General features: G+C 52.9%; 1 protein-coding gene across 5 annotated transcripts in view; it reads left to right on the forward strand.

Annotated features, from left to right (window-relative positions):
- DOCK3 (dedicator of cytokinesis 3) overlaps window positions 1-21656 on the forward strand; it is a 297859-nt gene that overhangs the window by 262035 nt on the left and 14168 nt on the right. For all 5 annotated transcript variants that reach the window (XM_081071637.1, XM_081071636.1, XM_081071634.1 and 2 more), the window contains 14 exons: window positions 1407-1467; window positions 1963-2056; window positions 4230-4378; window positions 8629-8715; window positions 9684-9788; window positions 13241-13382; window positions 14294-14460; window positions 14596-14682; window positions 15116-15295; window positions 15912-15995; window positions 16111-16227; window positions 18564-18685; window positions 20255-20393; window positions 20904-21051. In XM_081071637.1, coding sequence (XP_080927763.1) covers window positions 1407-1467; window positions 1963-2056; window positions 4230-4378; window positions 8629-8715; window positions 9684-9788; window positions 13241-13382; window positions 14294-14460; window positions 14596-14682; window positions 15116-15295; window positions 15912-15995; window positions 16111-16227; window positions 18564-18685; window positions 20255-20393; window positions 20904-21051 — 1682 coding nt within the window. The remainder of the gene's footprint in view (window positions 1-1406; window positions 1468-1962; window positions 2057-4229; window positions 4379-8628; window positions 8716-9683; window positions 9789-13240; window positions 13383-14293; window positions 14461-14595; window positions 14683-15115; window positions 15296-15911; window positions 15996-16110; window positions 16228-18563; window positions 18686-20254; window positions 20394-20903; window positions 21052-21656) is intronic.

A 21656-nucleotide genomic window follows, 5' to 3' on the forward strand; every position in this document is an offset into this window, starting at 1 on the left:
TTGCTTGGAACAAGAAGGAAGGTCACAGCGGTTTCCTGTCCCTGCTTGCATTAAAGGACAGGTGATGCAGTGGCCTGGTCAGGACCCCATGTCTGGCTACTAAGGAACCAAATGCCTTATGGGGTGAATGTGCTGATAGGGAAAACCTAGAAAGGAGGGCCTTGGTTCCAAACCCCATAGAGCCACCAGCTCAGACAGCAGCCCCCCATAGGAGGAAGGACCCTGCTTCAGAGGATGCCAGGAGGGTGGTGTGGATTTTCAGGATCCCTTTCTTTCAATGAAGTCATCTTGTGGACCTGGGGTGCAGCCAGGAAGGTGGGGATAAATGAGTTTGTCACATGACCATCCAGAGGCTCAGTGACGTGAACTGGGGCTCCTGACACCCATTCTTCACTGGACCCCATGCCTGTGTGTGGAGCACAGCCAGGACACACTCTCCGCCTGTCCCCCGTGACCCAGCAGTTCTCTCCTGCAGCCTTTCCCCAGAGCTGCTAACACAGGAGCACAAGGAACTCTAGCTTCTCCAGAGCAGAGCTGGGAGCCACAGGAAGAGACACAGTGGGCACATGGGCCTCTGGCTGGCTGTGTGTACAGGATGCTTCTTGCTGGTGTCACCAGTCTGGTTCTCATTCTCCTTCATCTCCTGTGCCAGGCTTCCGCTCCTTCCCACAGGAGCTCAGCTTTGAGCAGCTCTCCACTCCCTTGCTTGGGAAGGATCCATGTTCTGTGTTACCGTTGTTCTGAGTCTCACAGACCAGCCCAGACCCCTCCTACACCAGCCCTGTCAGCACGAATGCAGCTCAGCGCTGGCTGAGGCTACCCCTCAATCAGACAAGCTCTAAGCCCGCTGCGTCCAGGTGGAGCCCCCTCCACGGACTAGCGCACAGGAAGGAGACGACAGGGAGAAAAGCCAGTGAGGTGGTGACCGTGGCAGCCTGCCGCGGTGGCGTGGCCACAGGGTTCTGGAGCTGGAAGCTAGGTCCCGGGGTGGAGCAGCGTGGCTTCTGTTCAGCACTGTCCTGCAAAATGAAACTGGCCCTTCAAGGAAAGGCCAGTGCCTCCCCTTTGGGGAACCTAAGGATTCAACCTTCTACTTTAGTGACACACCCTTCTGTGCTGAGGACATAGCTAGGTGTCACTTAGTGCCCTGATGTAGCATCCGGGCTCTACACTGTGCCACCAAACAAGGGCTTCAGTTGAGCAGAGATATTTGAGCCCTCAGGGTGGGCCTGAAGTTCAGAGGTTGCTCACAGCACATTCGTCTTCTGTGGAAGCAGCTCCTATTGGAGAGCATCCCAATCTGGGGTTTGGTCACACCGATGGCCTCAGTGACACTGCAGTTCTGTGTTCTGTCCCAGAGGCACCATTTCGAGCCAGGGAACACTCATCTGTGCTCTCCCTTCCAGGGATTGCATGAAAGGAGAGGAAACGGAGAATAAGAAGATCGGCTGCACTGTTAACCTGATGGTGAGAGGACACGGGCTCTTCCTCCTGCTCCGAGTAGAATGATTTGTGTCGTGCTCTGTGATTGGCTTGGCCTTCCCACAACACGTGGCTGTAAGCCTAAGACATTGAGTCAGGCCCTCAGCTCCGTTACTGGCGTCTTGGAGACCTGCACTCTTCAGTCACTGGGAAAAGAAGGAAACGAGCTCCTCTCTGGACAGAGCTCTGGCCAGGCCTCTTGGCAAGGTCCCAACCCTGGCACACCCTCATCCCCAGTCTGCCCTGGCCCCAGGCTACACTGGCACTCTCCCCTTTCCTCACTCCTCAGGGCTCCCGTAGACCTGCCAGTGGCCCCACCCCCAGCAGGTGTGCCTTCTAGCTCGTCCTCTCTGCCTCCAGGACCTGCCCTCCCTCTCCTGCCCAGCACACCCTGGGCTCCGACCAGCTGCCTGGAGCTCAGGTATGGTCTTCGTGGGTGGCAGCCTCTCCCATCCTTATGTGTGTTTCCTTCTCTCACAGAACTTTTACAAATCGGAGATTAACAAAGAAGAGATGTATATTCGCTACATCCATAAGCTTTGTGACATGCATTTGCAGGCCGAAAACTACACAGGTGAGTGCGAGAGGGAGCGCCTTGCCTCCCCGTGACAGGCTGGACAGATGTGCACAGCTGGCAGAGACAGCCCTGGGCTGTCGGATCTTAGCAGAGTTTCAGGACCTGGCTGCCCCTCACCTCACTCCTTTCCCTCAACTCCTTTGTAACGTGGTGGAGAGAAAGCGGGTGGAATTTCCACCTGTGCCCTCCTGCCATTTCCTCTGCTGCCTGGGGCTGTTTCACTCTCCTCTCCTCCTAGCCACCCCCTCCGAGGCCTCAAGGGTGACTTCCAAATTCTGCTCTGCCAGGTTCAGAGTATCCCGAGCTCACTGTCACTCCTCATCAGCAGAGCTTTTCTTAGGACCGTCTCAGCTGGGACTGAGTGAGGCCATAACACAGGAACATCTGCCTAACCCTGAGACTTCTAGAACTCGCTGGCAGAGCTACTCTGCAGCCGAGGCTCTTTCCCTGCAACTACACAGCAGCCCACCATGAGCTCCGAATAGACAGTATGGAGCGTGGTTATCTGCCCTTTCGTTGTGACTACAGTTTAATCCATCACTAAGGCCTCTCCTAACAGAACAAGTTTTAAAGCAGTTCAGTGTGCCTGTCGCACAGTTTACTGAGCAGTCCTGTGAGTCAGGAGGCTGTGTGCATGCATGTGTGTCCTGCCTGTCCCCTGTACCATAGTCCCCCAAAATAGCCGCCTGCTTCACTGTGGTCACCAGCCAGTACATCTTAGCCCTTGGGCCGTAAGACTGAAATTGGTGTGATAGACCAGGAAATTCCAGTTATTTTTATTCACCACCATTACTACAATTAGATAGATTTATAGAAACACAGAATCTTTTCCCTTATCTCTAGATGTTAGAGAGTGTTTGGCATAGATGCCACCTTTTCTGACAACATAGCTTGGCAAGAATTAAATCTGATAGCTGGGCTGAATTTGCCATTCTCTGCGTCCACTTACACCCATGAGCCCAGCAACCCAGTAAGAAGGCCGCGAAGCGTTAACTTCTGTGCATCAGCAGTGGCATTTACTCAACTCCTGGAGGACAGGGCCGTGATTGAGAGGCTGAGTCAAGAGTTTGGACAGCGAGAGGGTTCTGAGCCTGTTTCTGTGGCCTCAGGAATGACATCTGAAAATACATTGTTTCCTAAGCTCCAAAGGCAGGCCTTGAATGCCTCAGGGGCTCGACCCCAGAGAGAAAGGGCTCCCCAGATCCAGCGAGGAGGCTGGGCAGGAGGGTGCAGTGGCCAGAGGACAGCCAGAGAGGCAAGGATGAGGAGCCCAGAGCATTTCTGCAGGCAAGTGGGCCTAGCTGCAAGTAGGTCATGAAATAATCACACATGAGGTTCTTCATAGTCATGGGGAACAGATTTGAGTAGGAACTCGAAGGCCAGGTAGAAGCGAGAACGAATTAACTTTCTAGTCGGAGATGCCCACTAAAAATAAGCAAATAGAACAGGAAAGAGCAGGCGGTGTAGCAAGGACCCTGAGCAGCAGCTGTAACTCAGTGTGACTCATTCCCTGGGATTCGGGGAGCCGCAGGAAGTAGCTGCTGCTGTTTTATGTAACCCTCTCTAACTTCCTCGCATAGGGGAAGGTGTCACTGGGCTTCTGTCCTTCCAGCATTAACTTGAGGTTCCTCTGGGAATGGAGCTTCTGGCCCCAGGCCCCTTAACATTTACCACCATTCACACTTCTCCCTGGTCCTTCTAGAAATAGTAGACCTGAGGAGAAAGCATCATTCCCAGGGCCGCGCTGAGATCAGAAGATGGAGCTAGGACATTGAGGCTGGCTTAGGGAGGGCAGAAAGGTGGGTGCTCACCCCTAAGAGCCTGTTCTGGTGAGCTTGGTAAAGAAGCTCTAGTCGGTTGAGCAAAAAAGAACCCAAGAGCCCTCTCTGACATGTTCGTGTGTCCAAATGCAAGGCAGCCTGTGCACAGACTCTCAGGTAATGGCCACACTTTATCTGTAGCCCAGAACAGGTGACCAGGCCGTGGGAGGAAGGTATCTCCCAGAATCTTTGGCTCCTTCATGCTGTGGTCAAGGGTTGTTGGCTGGCTGGGCAGCCCCTCCAGCTCACCTTCGGCATCCAGTGGCCCCGACTGGGGCTGCACGTGCCTTGCCCTGGCACGTGTGTTGCTTAGCCCAGTCCCCCGGACTCCATATTGCCTCTCCCCACAGAGGCTGCGTTCACTCTGCTCCTCTACTGTGAGCTGCTGCAGTGGGAGGAGCGGCCTCTGCGGGAATTCCTCCACTACCCATCTCAGACAGAGTGGCAGCGGAAAGAGGGCCTGTGCCGCAAGGTCATCCACTACTTCAACAAAGGCAAGGTAGGGTCACTAGGCAAGCCTCCCAGCCCTCAGCTTGTGACACGTGGCATCTTGACGTTGGAGGGATGGCAGCAGCTGCGGAGGGTGTTGTGTGCACTGGTGAGTGGGTGTGCAGCCGGTTTGCAGGCAGTGCGAGATTCTCTGGGGAGAAAAAACGCCGGCTGAATGCCGTAGCTTGGGAGCCAGTTCCAGATCGGGGGTGTAAGACGACTCCAGACACCAGCTTTGCACGTCAGTCAGCGCCAGGGCTCCGAGAGCGGAGCTCTGGGCCCTGCTTCTGTTTACTAGACTGACTTAAGGAAGTGTTGTGGCTTCTGAATCTGCCGTAGAAAAGGAGCTGTAAAAATGAGGAGTCCAGTACTGCCACTCTCTTCATGGTACATTTCTTGTCTTAGATCTCTGCCTCACAGCACAGCCTAGGCTGCTCGTGGGGTTATTCTTCAGCAGACTCGATGCGTGGGATTGGCAGGCATTGTCAGCATTGGCTCCGGTCTCCTTGGGGCTTCCCGGCTGTCCTGCTCCCATCTCTGGGAGAGCTGTGGGCCCTCTGGCCACCATGTTTGCTCATAGCCCACACACTGGGAAGGCTGGAGGCATAACGGTTGAAGCTGTTCCTTTGAGTGTGTTTTAAAAGCTGAAATAGGATCGTTCAGTGGCTGAGCTCCTAACTCGCATGGAAATTGCTTTTTTTCCCAAATGAATTTTTTCATCATAAAAAAGAAAGATTTAAACATTAATGACTTTTGCCCATAAATCAGAAAACATTTATCAGTTTTACGTAACATAGGAGACTTCTGTGTTTGCAGAACCATTCACCCATGCAGGGAATGCACCGGTAAGCGAGAGCTTTTCCCAAACCTTGGGAGCCTTCAGGTATCCCAGCCCAGAAAGGAGGCCCATGCTCAGGGCTCAGCCAGCGACATCCGACAGGTCCACAGTGCCAGCCCGAAGCTTCCTCTCCTTGCTGGTCCAGGGCAGCACACTTTTAGGCCTTCTTCCTGCTACACAGCCCACCTAGAGCTGCCACTTACCCACATGCCCCGCCAGCCCTCCCAGCTCGGAGGAAATGGCATAAGCATGGTGTGAGTAGGCATGAGTGCGTTCAGTATATTCCTTCTCTTTCTTTTCCACAGGTAGAGTGCAGACTAAGTTCTGGCAATCCCATTGAGCCTAGCAGTGGGACATGTGAGCATTAACACCCCCCCACACACACACTTCATCCCGCACTGCAGTAGGGTTTACAAAAGCAGGTAGAAAACTTAGCATGGACAAGGGAGTGAAATGGAGAACCTGCGTGAGTGGTGTGGCTGAGCAGGAAGGGGGACAGGACTAGGAGGCTCCCTAGGCCACCTTCTCGGGGCTCTCCCACTCCTAGCAACCCTGCCTGGGCCGTGAATTGCTGGAGGAGCAGGTTCTGTGTGAACCCCTTCATGAGCTCATCCTCAAAGGGGCATTTACCAGTGCATTCCTTTGGGCTTATACAGAGGTCCAACTTCTCTGTTTCTGTGCCTCAGTACCTGACAGAACCAGCGGGGAAAGCGAATCAGTTTTCCTTGAAAGTATTCAGCGGGTGTTTTTTTTAATAGCTCCAGTAAAGCGAAACCTGGCTGTTACAGGAAAAGTGCTCCTACGGGGTTGTAGGCACCAGGAGACAAACTACCGTGGCATCAGGAGGAGGGCAGGAAAAGGAGAAGTCTCCAGGGAAGGGGCAGGTAAAGGGGTTCTAGCCCCCAGTACTGCCAGCACAGCCTGCCTCATAAGCCAGGCCCTCCTGACTTTTCTTTCACATACTTCCAGCTTTAGACAGACAACTTAATTTCCTTTGTTCCCATGTGTATTTCCTGAGTGCCCAGAAGGACTGAGTCAGAAGTGCAACTCAGGGCCGTAGCCTAGCCCTGGGCCATTCTCTCCAGTGGTGAAGTGACTAATCTAGGAATCTGCTCCAAGGTGAACTGGGCTCTAGTCCACAGAGGGTCAGCTCTCCCCGGCCAGGTAAGGAGAGAGGGACACGCCAAAGGAACAGTATGTGGCAGAGTGGGAGTTAAAGAAGGCAGGGGAGGTATGGAGATGGGAGCTGGTCCTTCCTTACAGGCAGAGGGAACAGAGGCAGGGAAGCTGGACAGAGGCCTCTGGCCCGTTTATCTGGCATACAGACCATCGGGTCTAGACCAGCCTCCTCGGGGGTGAGCTTGGGCTCTCCTGGCCAAAGGCTGCTCTTGCCCCCGCGCCTCTGACAGAATGACGAGTCTGTTGCTTCTCATATGTGGTGTGTAAACAGAAGTACAAAGATCGATGGTGTGGAGTCCCAGGATTTGCCTTCTTTTCCAATTTGATTAGAGTGAGCCCTACATCAGGCAACTTCTGTGCCATGCCTGTCGGTGGGTAACAAGGATGTGTAAGCTGCCACAGCTGACAGAAGTGATTGGATTTCAGACACTGGGAAGGAGTTTTAGAGCTGCTTTGCCTCCTGCCAGGAGGAAGGAAACCAAGAGGAAAGATGCGGACGCATTGTACCTGCAGCACATTTCCTACTTGTGTCTAGAGGCAGCTCTCAAAGCCCCCACGCCCGCCAGTTTTCTAGCACAACCGTCAGGGCTGGCAGAGAGTCTTAAAACTCTTGGTCCTGGCTCACTCTAAAGGTAATTGGGGCTGGGGGAGGGCTTGGAGCAGCAGGGCTACAAATTAGGGCAGAGATGCCAGCAAGGCAGATGAGTGTTGATCCCAACAGGGACAAGACCTGCTTTGCTGGGAGCTGCCATCAGCAGGCGGAGCTCCTTTAGACTCACATGGGGCTTCATCACCTAAATAAGCAGTTTCCCACGGGGTGCTCTTGGTAGGCGGGCGAGGAGTCTGCACACAGCTCAGCTGCTTAGCCAGCTGCCTGCCAGGTAGACCCCATCGTGGGCCCTTGGCTGAAACCTGCCCAAGCATTACTTGGAGCCAGAGAGAGGACTGGCGTGCCCCCTTGAAAGCTGGTATAGGGGTGCAAGAGGCTTTCTAGCTCCCTGAGGCAGAAACATTGTATTGGGGCAGGGAGTCAAGGTCTATTTAAAATTCTCTTTGGTTTGTTTCAATCTTTTTCATTAGTCCTGCAATTTCAATCCATATGGCATTAATCACTTCAAAGGATAGAAATCATATGCTCTTTTTGAGAAACATAGTCCCAAATGAAATATTGTTGTCCTTCTCCGTGATGCTATTTCAAATAGTAGATTTCAAAAATAAAGTCCTTATTGTTTAGCATTCATATTTATAAATATTTATGGGTGAAATTATATGATGTCTGAGATTTGCTTCAAAAACTATGGGGAGGAGTCCGTAGATGGGGTATGAATGACACAGGACTGGCCATGAGGTAGTCATTGTTGAGGCTGAGTGATTAGTATGTAGGGGCTCATTCTTCTAGTTTTCCATATGTTTAAATTTTCCTATAATATAAAATTTATAGTTAGTATTTGGAAGTTGGGGAAAAGAACCTGGCTAAGATATCAAAGAAACCGATGATTCCCAATCTAAGCAAGAAAGAAAGCACTATATTAAGAAGAAATGGATAGTATTGTCCCTTCGTGAAGGTCACTGCAGCCCTGCTCGGGCACCTGTCAGATGGTCCTGTCACACTAATAGGAGCCACACCACAGCAACAGCCTGGGACCTGCCTAGACAGGATCACCTGAAGCCTACTTCAAAATTTTAAAAGTTCTGTAAAGGAAGTCGTCAGGCCGACGTCCAGACCTTGGGGTGCCACTTCCTGTTTGATTTCCATACTTACTTCTGAGCTTACAGGATCTTAGTTTAAAAGTCATTATTTCCTTATTAAACCTTTATGAGGACCGGCTCGTGCCTGGCACTGCTCCAGCCCCTGAGGGTAAAGTTAATAAACATGGCTCCTGCCCTTAAACAGTTTAGCATCTAATGGAGACGAATGCAACAAAAATATAAACACTGTTTGTAAATAAGGTAACGTCAGAGTAATGAAACAGAGAATGGATGGAAAGTGCCTGTTTTGACAAGGTAATCAGGGCAAGGCCCCTTGAAGGTAGAGACATTAGAGTAGAAACCGGAGAGCTGTGCCCTGAGCTAGAAAACCAAAGTGCTGTGTGTTGTGCCTTGTAAACTGGTTTTGAGCAGATGTTCTTTGCAATATGAGTTGCAGGGGGCCTTTGGTTGTGCCCTCTGAGGTGTTTGATGTGGGCTTGGGCCGTTCCGAGGATGCCTGAGGTGCTGAAGCCTTGTTTCTATTTCTGACGCAGAGTTGGGAGTTTGGGATCCCGCTGTGCAGGGAGCTGGCCTGTCAGTATGAGAGCCTCTACGATTATCAGAGCCTCAGCTGGATTCGGGTGAGCTTGGCCCCTTCCCCCACGCCAGCCCTGACTGGAGGTGCCAGCCCTTGCTTTAGTGCTATGGACAGGACAGCAGGAGTAGAGACCCCTGCCGTTTGGCTGGGGAACCAAAACACACTTGACAAATGAGCATATGATCCAGACCCCAAGAGCCACTGGTGCTCGGAGAGAGAAGCAGCGCGTGCAGGGTAGGATGGGGGTTTCAAGGAGAAGGTGGCAGCTCAACTTCACGAAGAAGCTTCTCCTGAAATGATTTTGTTCAGGAATGCTCCATCTGAAAACTTTGTGAGACCTTTCCCTACAATGCCTTGTGGTCACTTTCAAGCACCTCATTCTTATTCCCTTCAGTGAAGCAAAATACTTAAAAATTAAGTAAAGTGCCCCATGGACTTCGAAGTTCCCCACCAAATTTTTCCTGATTGCTGTTGCTGGGTTCTGAGGCATAAGAGCTGCTGAGTTTGGCAAAGAGAGGTCAGCAGCCTCGGCTCACTCTCCACCTGCACTCATGAGTGTGCCTATGTCTGCTGTGTAGACTGAAACTCACTCCACCAACTGACTAGCCCCGGGGTCATTTAGTGTAGTGAGTGTCAGTCAAAACCAGAAATTATCCGGGGTTGGGAACGTGTTAAACGTGTGCCCTTGAAGTGCTGGAGGCCTGGGTCTCTGTGAAGCTGGGTCCACCCATGAGATGGACACACAGAGCAGCCTCTCACGCTGCAGGGGACAGGCCTGTCCCCACCCCACCATCAGATGACCACGGAGAAGGAGAGGGAAGGAGGGCTTCCTCTTCCATCCTGCAGCTCCCTAGGAAGAGGCCGATCATGACTACGGGCTCACTCCTTATCTAGACTTGTGGGTGGCTGTGTTCCCTTACAAAGGACTGTCTGCTTGGGCCTGGGAGGACTTGCTTTGGTCACCACCAGCAGGCAAGCCAACCCAAAGGCAAGTGCCTTTCTCATTCACAGAAAATGGAAGCCAGTTACTATGACAACATCATGGAGCAGCAGCGCCTGGAGCCTGAGTTCTTCCGGGTCGGCTTCTATGGCAGGAAGTTCCCTTTCTTCCTTCGGGTGAGTCCATGAGGTAGTCACAGCAACTTAGATCACATTTTACATATAATTCATTTATAACCTGTCCTCTTTGGGTTTTTTTGTGGTTTTTATGTTGTTGTGTTTTTTTCCTTTTTCCCTGTTCTACTTCTTTTTGAAGGACTGACCAGTCAACAAAAGGCATTTGGCTTTACTTGACAGGACTGGTGGCCTACTCAGACTCTGTTTTACTCTGCTATACTATTTTGTAGCTAACTGGAACATGAGGGTGGTTTTCTTACCAAATCAACCAAGTTACTGCAGGAAATGCTCAGGGTCTGACAATGTCTCATAGGTATGTTTAGAAACCTTCCACGTCTGCTTCCACTGTAAACTGTCTCAGCCAGACAGGACAGGAGTACAGCCCCGACCTCACAATAGGCTGGCCGCTTTGTAGACTGTGCAGCAAGGATGGAGAACTGAGGATTTGAGACAACCTGGAAGACAGTCCCCTTTGCTCTGGGGCTTGTGGGAGCTGCCAAATAATTGGATTTGGCTGTGGAAAGCTGTCTCTACGCAGCCAATTCTCTGGCCCAAGGTGATGGCAGCCATTTTTCTCCACCATTGCCTGGAGGGTGGGCTGGGATATAAACAGTGGGAAGAGTGACTGAGTGTAGACATCCTGATAGCAGTTGAACAGTTGTGATTTTCTTCTTATTCTGCACAGCTCAGAGGCCCCAGGAGTCAGCCTGGGCTTGCAGGCTGTTAACCCACAGGGATTTGCTGTTCTCAGATGTCCTAAATGAAGCTGTGCAGTTGAGACCTAAGACTCAGTTGTCCCCAGTTCCAGTATCAAAAGTTCGTCTCCACAAGTCTCAACAAGCAGCTGGGAAAGTTCATAGAATCCCTTTGATATGTTTGGGATCCTGTCTAATTGGAGAAAGTGCTTTAGTCAGTGAGCTTGGTATCACAGCAGAGGTCAACTGTGATTAATGCTCCTTTCAAAATGCCAGTCTGCCAGCCACAGAATCCAGGCCAACCACATTTCAGATGTAAGGCAGGTTAATTTGCACATTTCCTGGGCAGTAATCATTCTAGGCTAGAAGGAACACTGATTTCTCTAGGAACTAGTACCACTGGCAGGGACAGCGGGCACTCTCTGCCTGACTGTGATTCGCAGAGTGTGCCCGCAGGAAGGCTCTAATGCCATTGCACAGGAGCGATTCTCCTAGCAGGATGTAGGGAGCAGAGGACCTCCTGGGGAGGGCTGGACCTCCTCCATCGTCTAGGGGCCCTCCAGCCCAGGCGCTTTAGAAATGGCATGTGGCTGCCCCTGTCAGCAGAGATCATACCACAGCAATGGAGGTAGAGGTCAGCAGAGGAGGAAGAAGGAATTGCACAATAATTAGAAACCAGAAGCATCTCTAGAAAGTCTTGTGACAAACTAATGATTCTGGCCTTATTTCTCATTTTATTTTTGCCTATTATGCTTTATTGTCATTCTCCTTGTATAGTCCCATAATTTGTATATCATAAACCAGAGTTTACTCCAAAACATCATTATTTTGGATATATGATACAAAATCAGGCCCTGGTGTCCCCCATTTCTGTCCCTGCCAAACAGGAGGTCTCCATCATGGTTCAATCTGTCTCCCACCCTACGTGCTTATGTCACAGGGTACACGAGTATCTCCAGGCTCTCAGAGCTTTCTGACAAGTGGGAGCTGGCATAGAACCTGCATCTGAGCCACCCAGATAATGACAGCCTGAATGTTCAGACATGGTTTCAAGGGTGCCAGTAATGGAGGAAGAATAGACAAGGGGTGTTAGGAAATGTCACTGTCAGACCAGCCCCATCTCCACACAAGGAGCAGTCCCTAGGAGGGATGTTTCATCCCTACAGATCAGCCTGGCCTAGCCACATGCTGCCTTCCCTTCTCTCAGCTGCCCAGTTCATCTGTGGCAGATGGAAGAAGTCCCGGAGGAGGTAGCTGTGTGCCTGCTAGACGGCAAGGACAAAGTGTAACGCAGAGGCAGCCAGATCGGTCCTGGGTGGGGCTGCTGGGGCTCTCACCCGAGCAAACTTGAAACCGCCGGCCAGCCTTAAGGTCAGCACGTGTGCCTTCCTTCTGCTGGCTCTTCCCCAGAAGGCTGGGCTACTCCCTCACTTTCCTTGAAAACACAGCCCGTCGATGACGTTAGCTCTGTCAACTTGGTTTCTCTGGACCATCTGCCTGCCTCGCTCACAGACAGGATTATCTAGTAATCTGCACAGAGACAGGAAAACATCCAGTCCTCCCTTCCTAGGGGAATTTCTGCTTCTCTTCATTTGGTTCATAAACAGACTGACGAGCATTGTACATTTGTGAGTGGATATGAAAAGGCCAATTCTGCGTAATTACCTTCTTTGTCAGATCTGCTTACCAAGCAAGGGACTTAGAGATGTCTCTGTCCTTTGACTCCTGGTCTGTTCCACTGGAGAGGCCAGCCTGCTTTTCTGACCTTGACCTCCTATCTGGTGTTCCCTTCCATTCTCATCCATCCAGACATGTGGTGCAGCCTTAGCTGAGTTCTCCCATAGTAAGAGGGCAAGTGAAAGGGGTACAGATCCTATTGGAAAAAGGCTGAGGTCCTCCACGACCTGGCCTGTGATCATCCCTGTACTGGGAAGCATATGGCTGGCCCTGTGGAACCTCTTTCTCTCGCTTCCTCTGAAGGCATGCCAACAGGGGCTGCCGATGCCTGACACCACTCTGTGAAAGGGGAGCTGGTGAGGCAGCTGGGCAGCGAGGGGCTTCAGAGGGACCTCTCAGCCACTCACTCCTGGCAACTATGAGGTCGACAGCAGCAGGTTTCACCAACCTAATATGATATAACACGAGGTTTGAAGAAATGTGTATTCAGAATGATGTCAACGTGTTCTGATGACACATTCACAAAGGAATTGCGGCAATAGACAGTTACTGAGTACCCATCAGACCCTGGCACTCGGTAAGATGGTTCCTCCCGGCTGACGAAAGTGGTCCTTCAAAAGCACGCAGCTGAAGGCCTCTGCAGTCACCCTCCTGGCAGTTCTCCCCGTGCACCTTCTTTTCAGCTGTGCCTTTTCCTGTTTTGGCTGTTGTCACCCTGGTTGTCATTGTACCCACATAGATTGCCCCTCCCCACTCCTCTACCAAGCTAACCCAGGTGGACCTTCAGGACTCTTTTCAGGCATGACTTTTTCCAAAGTCCCAACCCCCCACCTTGCACCCCATCCTGGGTAAGGTGCTCCCCTCCTCCAAGCTTCCTGCAGCCTGTGCCCCGCTCCCCGGGCTGCCATACCACAGTGCAATTCTGCCTTCTTTCCCTGTCTCTTCTTGACCATCATGTCCCTCAGGACAGAAACTGAGTGCTGTGCCCAGGCCTGCCGCGAGGCTCCTAGCACATGTCTGGGTGACGCGTGTGGACATGGGGACTGCAGACACTATAGTGTGCTCTCCTGTTTGTGACAGAACAAAGAGTACGTGTGCCGCGGCCACGACTACGAGAGGCTGGAGGCCTTCCAGCAGCGGATGCTCGGCGAGTTCCCACAGGCCGTCGCCATGCAGCACCCCAACCACCCTGATGACACCATCTTGCAGTGTGATGCCCAGTGTATCTTTCGACACTCGGTGGGGGAGGAGGGCCAGGGCCCTGGGGAGTGAGGTGCACCCAGTCAGCTGCCCCTGTGCCACGTCGCCGGCCTCATAGGCCAACTTACCCGTACACCCCAAACCAGAGTATGTCCTCATCCCCATGCCCACACTTAACAAGGGCACTTGGCATGCCCTTAGCCATGGGGGGCCTCGTCATCAGCAGGGCCTCGGCGGGACCTTTATCTGTCCCACCTTGCCCGGTGAGGGGCCTTCATAGGCAGCCAGGAGCAATCCCTCTACAGGGTGCTTTGGGGTTCCACCAGGACTCTTGCCACAGGGACACTGCCAATTCTCTGCCCTGCTGCATCTGTTACTGTACCCGGTATTTGTCAGGAGGACCGAAGCGGCGGGATGGGGAAGGACCTGGGGAGTGCTGGCAGCACTCGGAAGTCCGGATGCAAACGCCAGCCTGCCCTCGCCGCCTCACACCACTTCCTTGGAGGCTCATGACACTTACCATGACCGTGGCAAGCCTGTTCCAGGGTGGTGGGGGGGACTCCCAAGTGTTAGCTCTCCACAAAGACCCCACAGAGTGTTTTATTAAAAGGCCGTTTTACAATGAATCCAGTTTACCTGCAATAGGCAGGCCCAGAACCTTTCGCACTCCTGTGGGGAGCCACCTGTACTCTCCTGACCCCTCTTCCCTTCTGAATCAAAGGGCCCCTGAGAACACTTGGCTATGGCCATGTCAGCTTGGCTGAGTGCTCAGGAGACACGCCGCCAGAGCAGGGCTGCAGATAAGGAGATTGGGTCTAACTGCCGGGGCCTGATCCACCCGAGATGCTCTTCTCTCCTTTGGGGGTGACACGGGTCAGCCACTTAGGTCCATCTCTTCGGCCAGCCTGGGTTTCCCCTTCACTTCCTGCCCAGACCTGCAGATCTATGCAGTGACGCCCATTCCAGACTACGTGGATGTCCTACAGATGGACAGGGTCCCAGATCGCGTCAAGAGTTTCTACCGGGTCAACAATGTGAGGAAGTTCCGGTACGACAGGCCTTTTCACAAAGGCCCCAAGGACAAGGAGAATGAATTCAAGGTGAACAAATGGAGGAAGGCTACGCGCGCCAGGGCAAGCCCCACTTTCTCGGGAGCTCGGCGCTGTCTCATCCTTCGGGCAGGAGGGTGTGACAGACCCAGCTAACGGCCTGCACCCACCCGTGTTTCCCTGCAGAGCCTATGGATCGAGCGGACCACGCTGACGCTGACACACAGCTTGCCCGGCATCTCTCGGTGGTTCGAAGTGGAGAGGAGGGAACTGGTGAGCCATGTTTCACCTGGGACTGATTTCACAGCTGCCCCCTCAGCCCTGGCTTTGGAGCCCTTTCTCTAAGGACTGGAGAATAGGGAGCTCTGGCCTGCCTGGCCTCGGCTCGCCGGCCAGTCCTGCGCCGGGGGCTGTGTACACCTTCTGTCACAGTCCTCGCTGTCATTTGACCCTTAGGCCACAGGTATCTTCAGTCTCCCAATTTACACGTGAGACTATTTTCTGCCCTCGGGACTGGGGTGCTCACTGTTTGCTGCCCTTCTCAGTGCCCACAAATCAGCAGAGAGCATTAGAAAGGGCCAGGGACTCCAGTCCACAGGAACAAGAGCAGGGGGCCGCACCCTAGCTCTCAGATCCCTGCCCTCAGGACTGGTGAGGCAGCACTGGTCCTTGGGCCTGCAACGACACCGTGTGCTGTGTGCCCCAGGTGGAGGTGAGCCCTCTGGAGAATGCCATCCAGGTGGTGGAGAATAAGAACCAGGAGCTGCGGGCCCTGATCGGCCAGTATCAGCACAAGCAGGCTCACGGCAATGTCAGCCTGCTCAGCATGTGTCTGAATGGCGTCATCGACGCAGCGGTCAATGGGGGCATCGCGCGCTACCAGGAGGTGAGCTCGCCCACAGGGCAGCCTGGCTGCAAAGTGTTCGGCCCCTTTTCTGGCCATTCCCGACATTCCCGCTTCCTAGGACAGCCTTCCCAAGTCGCCATGCCCTGGCTGAGGATGGCCCTGGATGAGGCTTTAAGCTCGCCTACTGCCTAGTTCTGTGACACAGCTCGGGGGGTGGGGGCATTCCTTTTTATTCTCTGAACTCCGCCACATGGGTAATCAGGCTGATTATGGAAGGATATGAAGTGGCCTCCAGGAGGAGCCCTGGAGCCCAGTCTCTCACAAGAAGTGAGTTGTGGGCTGGCCGAGACACTAGCCCCGACTCCCTGTCCACCGGCCCGCCTGCCCTACCCAGCCCATCCAGGTGCCATGAAGGACTGGGACTAGCATGCAGGCTGAGGTGATTTGGCCACCGTCAGAGCCTTGTAGACACAAAAAAGATACCTGTGATTGCAGGAGGTTCAAGCAGGCCAGATTAGAGGTGCATTGGTGCGTGTACCAGTGAGGAGGGAGCCCGGCTGCCTTGCGGGTGGCACCTTCAGACTCAAGCCTCCTGGGTCCCATTCAAATAGTAGTCCTGGGAAGAGTCTTCCTGACTTGGCCTTTCCTTTCTCAGGCCTTTTTTGATAAAGATTACATCACTAAGCACCCAGGCGATGCTGAGAAGATCGCGCAGCTCAAGGACCTCATGCAGGAGCAGGTATGTCTGTGGGGCGTGGAGGCCCATCGCCGGAAGGGAAAGGCTATGCACAGGATGGCTGCTGTTGTCAGGCTGCTCCCTGGCTCACAGAGTGGCCTTCTCTGTCACCTGTCAGGTCCATGTCCTTGGAGTCGGGCTGGCAGTTCATGAGAAGTTCGTGCACCCAGAAATGCGCCCTCTACATAAGAAGCTGATCGATCAGTTCCAAATGATGCGGGCCAGTCTCTACCATGTAAGCTGCCCCCTGCCCTGCCCTGCTGTCACTCAGAAGGGTTTGAGATCAAAGCAGGACTCACTCCCTCTAGACCTGTGCAACCAAAAGGGGGTAGGGATATGAAGGGAAAGCTGTCTCCACCGCAGAGGTGGGTTCATCCAGGGGAAGGATGCCCAGGGTCCCCTCGTTCACTCCCTCCTTAAGGAGCAGTTAGAATCAAGAGCAAAGAACGTTTCTCAAGGTACTGTGCTGGTGAAGAGAGGTTCTCATCTGAGGAAGAAAGAGCTAAAGTATGTGGCCCACATGTAGAGATCTCTTTGGAGATATTTTTCATCCCAAGAACCTAAAGAGGTACGGCATAGCCTAAGCCAGCCTGTTCTCTCCCCTCTTCTTCCTTCTCCCTCTCCCTCTCCCTTTCCATCGCCTCCCTTCTTCCCTCCCTCCCCCCTCTCTCTACCCTTCCCCTCTAGCTCCCTCCCTTTCCTCTCCCCTTCTTCCTCCAACATGTCTTGTGACCCAGGCTCACATCTGAGAAAGCTTTGGTAGCAAGGAGGAGTGGTCAGGCCAGTTCTGGGCTGGCTCTGGACCCAGCGGGTCTCCCTAACTCTGGCCTGGCCCTCAGGCCCCCACGGCAGGACTCATGCACACAAGCAGAAGCAGGGCCTGTGTTCCAGGACTAGCTTACCTTCGGTGGTCTTACAGGGAATACTGGCTGGCTGACTATAAGGTCCAGGTGGTCTTGAACCCCTGTTCACATACCCTCACCCCATTTTCAACCATGGGGCTGACTTCAAGTGTGTTCTAGAGAAGCCTTTCTGCTAAACCAGCTGACTGCCAGATGTCAAGGGGTATGAGCCCAGTTACCAGCTGCTCTCTTCTCATTACCCAGGACTACTAGGTAGAAGAAGCAGGGACACAAGGGATGTGGAGCTGGCCAGGATTGGGTGAGGCCGTCGAGGACACGAAGTTCCCCTTTGGGGAATCACTGGCCACAGAGACCCCGGCGAGGCTGGGCCACTGACTCAGTGGGCCTGACCTGTTGGGGTTGATGCCTTGTTCTTGGAGGCTGGAGAGTCTGGTCATCTCGGTCCCTCTCAGCCTGAGAGGGACTCTCAGCCTGTCCCTGTACAGTGTGGACAGCGCAGAATGCAAAAAGGGAAAAAGAAGCTTGGCTGTAGTCTGAGAAGTGGGCTCATTTTCCAGAGGAGCGTCCACAGAGCCTGAAATTTGTTTCTGTAATGATTCCCCCTTGGTATTTCAAGGTGAAACATGCAGAAAAAGTCTTTTATGTTTCCCCCTTGCAAATCAGGATGTCCGTTTAGTAAAGTGTCGCTGAACTGATAGGTATTCCATTTTCTGTCATCCCGCTGTATCTCCTGCCGGCTCAGCTGGTCTTTGCTGTGTGCAAACTTCTCCATCACAGCAAGTGACCCAGGTAGGCTAGGGCCTGGCCACTGGGGATTCTCCGCCAGGCAGGCTGTCAGTCGCCGCAGCAAAAGCACACAATGCTCGCTCACATTCGTCAGGGTGTCTAGGGCACAGGTGGAAGTGTGTCCTGTCCAGCTGCAGAAGCACATTTCAACCTGTGCATGCTTTGGGTGAAGGGGGTAGGAAACCTGCCGCTTCTTTAGGGCAAGATTAGAAACCTTCTCAGTGGACTTAGGACCCACAGATTGGGAAGGTCTTGATGAAACCTGGACAGCTGTGCTTTGTTTCCTCAGTCACATATAGGGACACAAACCAATGTGCTGTCACCCAGGAGAGTCTGGAATCAAGTTTCTGCTAAGATGTCTACAAACTTAATGAGAATTCAATTATATTAAAATAGAACTGTGCTGTTTTTCAATTACTTACATCAGGATTTTGTGTCCTGTCTCCCCATAAACTGTGTCACAGACATCTTAACCCAGGTTGCTAAGAGCTGGTCCATTTAGCAACCCAATAAAACCCAACCCAAGTCCTTACGTAAGGGGCGCCATTGACTGATAGCTGATAAGCACCTCTTTCTCTCGTCGCTCCCGGCTCTGGTTCTGCTTATTCTGTAGCGAGGAAGCCAGTGAAACACTGCTATGAACTGAGACCAACGTCAGCCTCTTCCAGATGTGTTCTCTCAGTGGGTCAGCCCGGGGCCTCCTGGCCTCTGGTCTGGGCTCGCTGGTCAGGAGGGTGTTTTCATTGTGAAGAGGCCATTGTTCAAAAGAAGTCAGCAGTCCTAGTTCAGCCCCCAGTATATGATTCTTGTTTGTTTGTTTATTTTCTTTTACATTTCCACCACCAGCCTGCTCTTTCCTCTCAGCTGTTAATTACTTATTTGTTTTGTACTCTCTGATGAAGGGGCATTCATTTCTCCACAGGAGTTTCCAGGTTTGGACAAGCTAAGTCCTGCATGTTCCAGCACCAGCACCCCCCGGGGAAATGTCCTAGCATCCCACAGCCCCATGAGCCCCGAGACCATCAAGATGACCCACCGGCACAGGTACGACCTTGGGGCTGGGGATGGTCCCCTCCACCGAGGGAAGTCTGAATGTCAAAGGTCAGACAGAGCAAGGCAGCGCGACATAAGTGTTTGCATGTATTCACATGCCCTCCTACCCATGTACACAGGGACCCACTCTGTACCCAGCCACCCTGGGTGACAGGACAGTATTGTGGGAACCCGGCGGAGGGGGCATTTGGGTGAGTCTTGAAGGATAAGTAGAAGTCTACTACGTACAAAAGAGTAGGGTTAGGAAGGTGATGGAGCAAGATCCAAACAGTGCGGATGCCTCAGGATAGGGTTTCCAGTTGGGAATTCCCGCCCATTCTCAGGAATATCTTTCACTTTCCCGTTCCCGAATCCCGAGATATAAACTGTTTTCTGTTCTCCACGATGAATCGTTTCCACAAAATGACGGCCGATACTACCAACCACCTGGGTTCAAGGAGCCGATTTTCCTGATTTCCTGACCAACTTTTCTCGGGATTTGGGAACGGAAAAGCAAAAACAAATTCCCAAGAACGGGTGGTAATTCCTGCCTGGAAACCCTAGCGATAAATAGGAAAAATGTCTAAGAGATACATTGTGAGCAGTACGTTTATTTCCCACTGTGGGTGTTACTGGGTTCAAGGAACCGATTTTCCCGATTTCCCAACCAACTTCTCTGGGGATTCAGGAACGGGAAAGCGAAGAAAATGCCTGAGAACAGGTGGGAATTCCCGCCTGGAAACCCTACCTCAGGATGTGAACCAGCCGGTCTGGTCAGCACTGCATTAGAGCCAAGTGACTGAAGTGCAGGACTCCAGGACATGGAGGGGGGCCAGGATGAGCTCTGAGTGGGTCTTGTTCATCAGGCCTGAGACGTGATCCCACGGGGAATGCGGATCACCGGTCGGGTTTTCGGAAGAGAGCAACATGGTGAATGGACATGGAGGTGTGGCAGCTCTGAACTCAGGAGTCCTGGCTGCACACTCCAAGCCTCTGGGGCAGGAAGGCCAGGCCAGGGAGGAGCTCCCCCGCCTGGTCACTTAGGTTTGCTTTCCAGTGTGAGCAGCAGGCCAGCACACAGTGGGCACTCAGCAAGTGAAGAGGGAATGGGCGAGGGGCTGCCTCACAAGGATAGCAGAGAGCTGCTGACCTGGAAGCGAGGCCAGAGGTGGTCCACAGCTGGCTGTGGTCATAGCTTCCCCATACCAGGAAAACAGCCCTGACCAGCGGAGGGTGGCCACTGGCTCAGATTCACATCCATAGCAAGGGGGACCTCGGATCGGTGACCTGATTCAGCGTATCTCTTTACTCCTCCTAACTGAGAAAGTACATCAGACGGGGTGGCCATGAGCCTGTGCCAGCCTACTTACCGTCCCAGACCAGGGCCCCTGAGCAGCAGGTGGGCTTCAGGACGGCCCCAGGCCTCAGCTGGGTCTGAGCGTTAGCTGTGGAACCCTCCAAACCAGTGGTGGCTAATGCTGGGGATGACTGTTTTTACCCCCGTGCCACTGTCCCCCACCACCTAGCAAGGTTTCTCAGCTCCAGGCCTGACTCCTCCCTGTTTCCCACTCTTGTTCACAGCCCCATGAACTTGATGGGCACAGGCGGCCATTCATCATCCTCTCTCTCCTCACACGCATCTAGTGAAGCGGGAAACGTGGTGATGCTGGGTGACAGCTCCATGGGCGAGGCCCCCGAGGACCTTTACCACCACATGCAGGTACCAGAGCTGTCCCAGGACAGTGGGACATCATCCCTGGGGGACTCACCTCTCCCCTGGCTGGTCTGGTCCGAGGGTAGACGTCCGGCCTAGTTCTCCAGTTACTGAGCCCAGAACACTTAGAGCCAGCAGCACTGCCTTCCCACCACCCCACCATGCCACAGTTCCCAGGCTTTATTTCCCAGAAGGAAATCCAGCTGTAGTCCTGGCTGCTCTTACAGATCCCGTGGGCAAGCCCCTCTGCCAAATTGCCCTCCCACCTGGCATTCCTGATGGCTAAGACCTGCTTCCTCCACAGGCACCATCACTAGAATCCACCCAATGGCCTGGCTCCATGGGTGGTATGGGTGACCCGTAGCACTGGCCACCAGCCTGGTCTCCAGCAGGGCCCAGGGTACAGCCTTAGTCACCAGGTCTGGGCACCTCATGGCATGAAGAAGTCAAGTCTAGGCCAGTCCTCCAATCCTGGCCACTCAGACCTCTGTCCTGCTGATTTTTCTCCCTTTGCAGCTCGCGTATCCCAACCCCAGGTACCAGGGCTCAGTCACCAACGTGTCTGTTCTGTCATCGTCCCAGGCAAGCCCTTCTTCCTCCAGCCTGAGTTCCACTCACTCAGCACCATCCCAGATGATAACCTCTGCCCCTTCCAGTGCCCGAGGTAAGGATGGCAGGGCTCTGCTTGGAGAAGGGAGGAGAATGGGCCTCGTGAGCCCCACTTGTTCTCCTCTCATCTGTGGCTATATCTCTGAAAGCAGCCCCGTGGCTTAGAGCATGTTTTTCTGTGCTTTCAGTACTAAGCACTTGGGGCTCCCTACCTCCAGACCTCTCCCTAGCTGGCATCAGACCCTGCTGTCAGCACTGGTGGCAGCTGCCACCAAGGTAGCCAACCTCCACTTCTCCACCTCCGTAAGAGGACACAGCCTGGAAGAAAGCTCAGTTCTTTTCCATTGAAATGTTTACAAAAATAAAGATCAAAATTAAGGCAAAAGTGAGCTTATCTTGAGGAATCAAACATGACAAAGTATGAAAATTTAAATTTGAAGGCCAAAATTAACCCTGGAAAATGTTATTCTAAACAGTAACAACAACCAAAAAAGCTTTGTTCAGCTGGGAAAGGCTTAATCAGGAGAGATGGCTCTGCAAAAAGCTATGTACTTCACCAAATTTGGCTTGACTTCTTACTCAGTTGGATAAATATTGTTCTCTGAGAGCCAGCCTCTTTTTCACACTCTGGTTGTAGTTCCTGCAGTGAAATTTGCCTCT

The sequence above is a fragment of the Rhinolophus hipposideros genome (assembly GCF_964194185.1).
Source record: "Rhinolophus hipposideros genome assembly, chromosome: 14".
Taxonomy (NCBI): Eukaryota; Metazoa; Chordata; class Mammalia; order Chiroptera; family Rhinolophidae; genus Rhinolophus; species Rhinolophus hipposideros.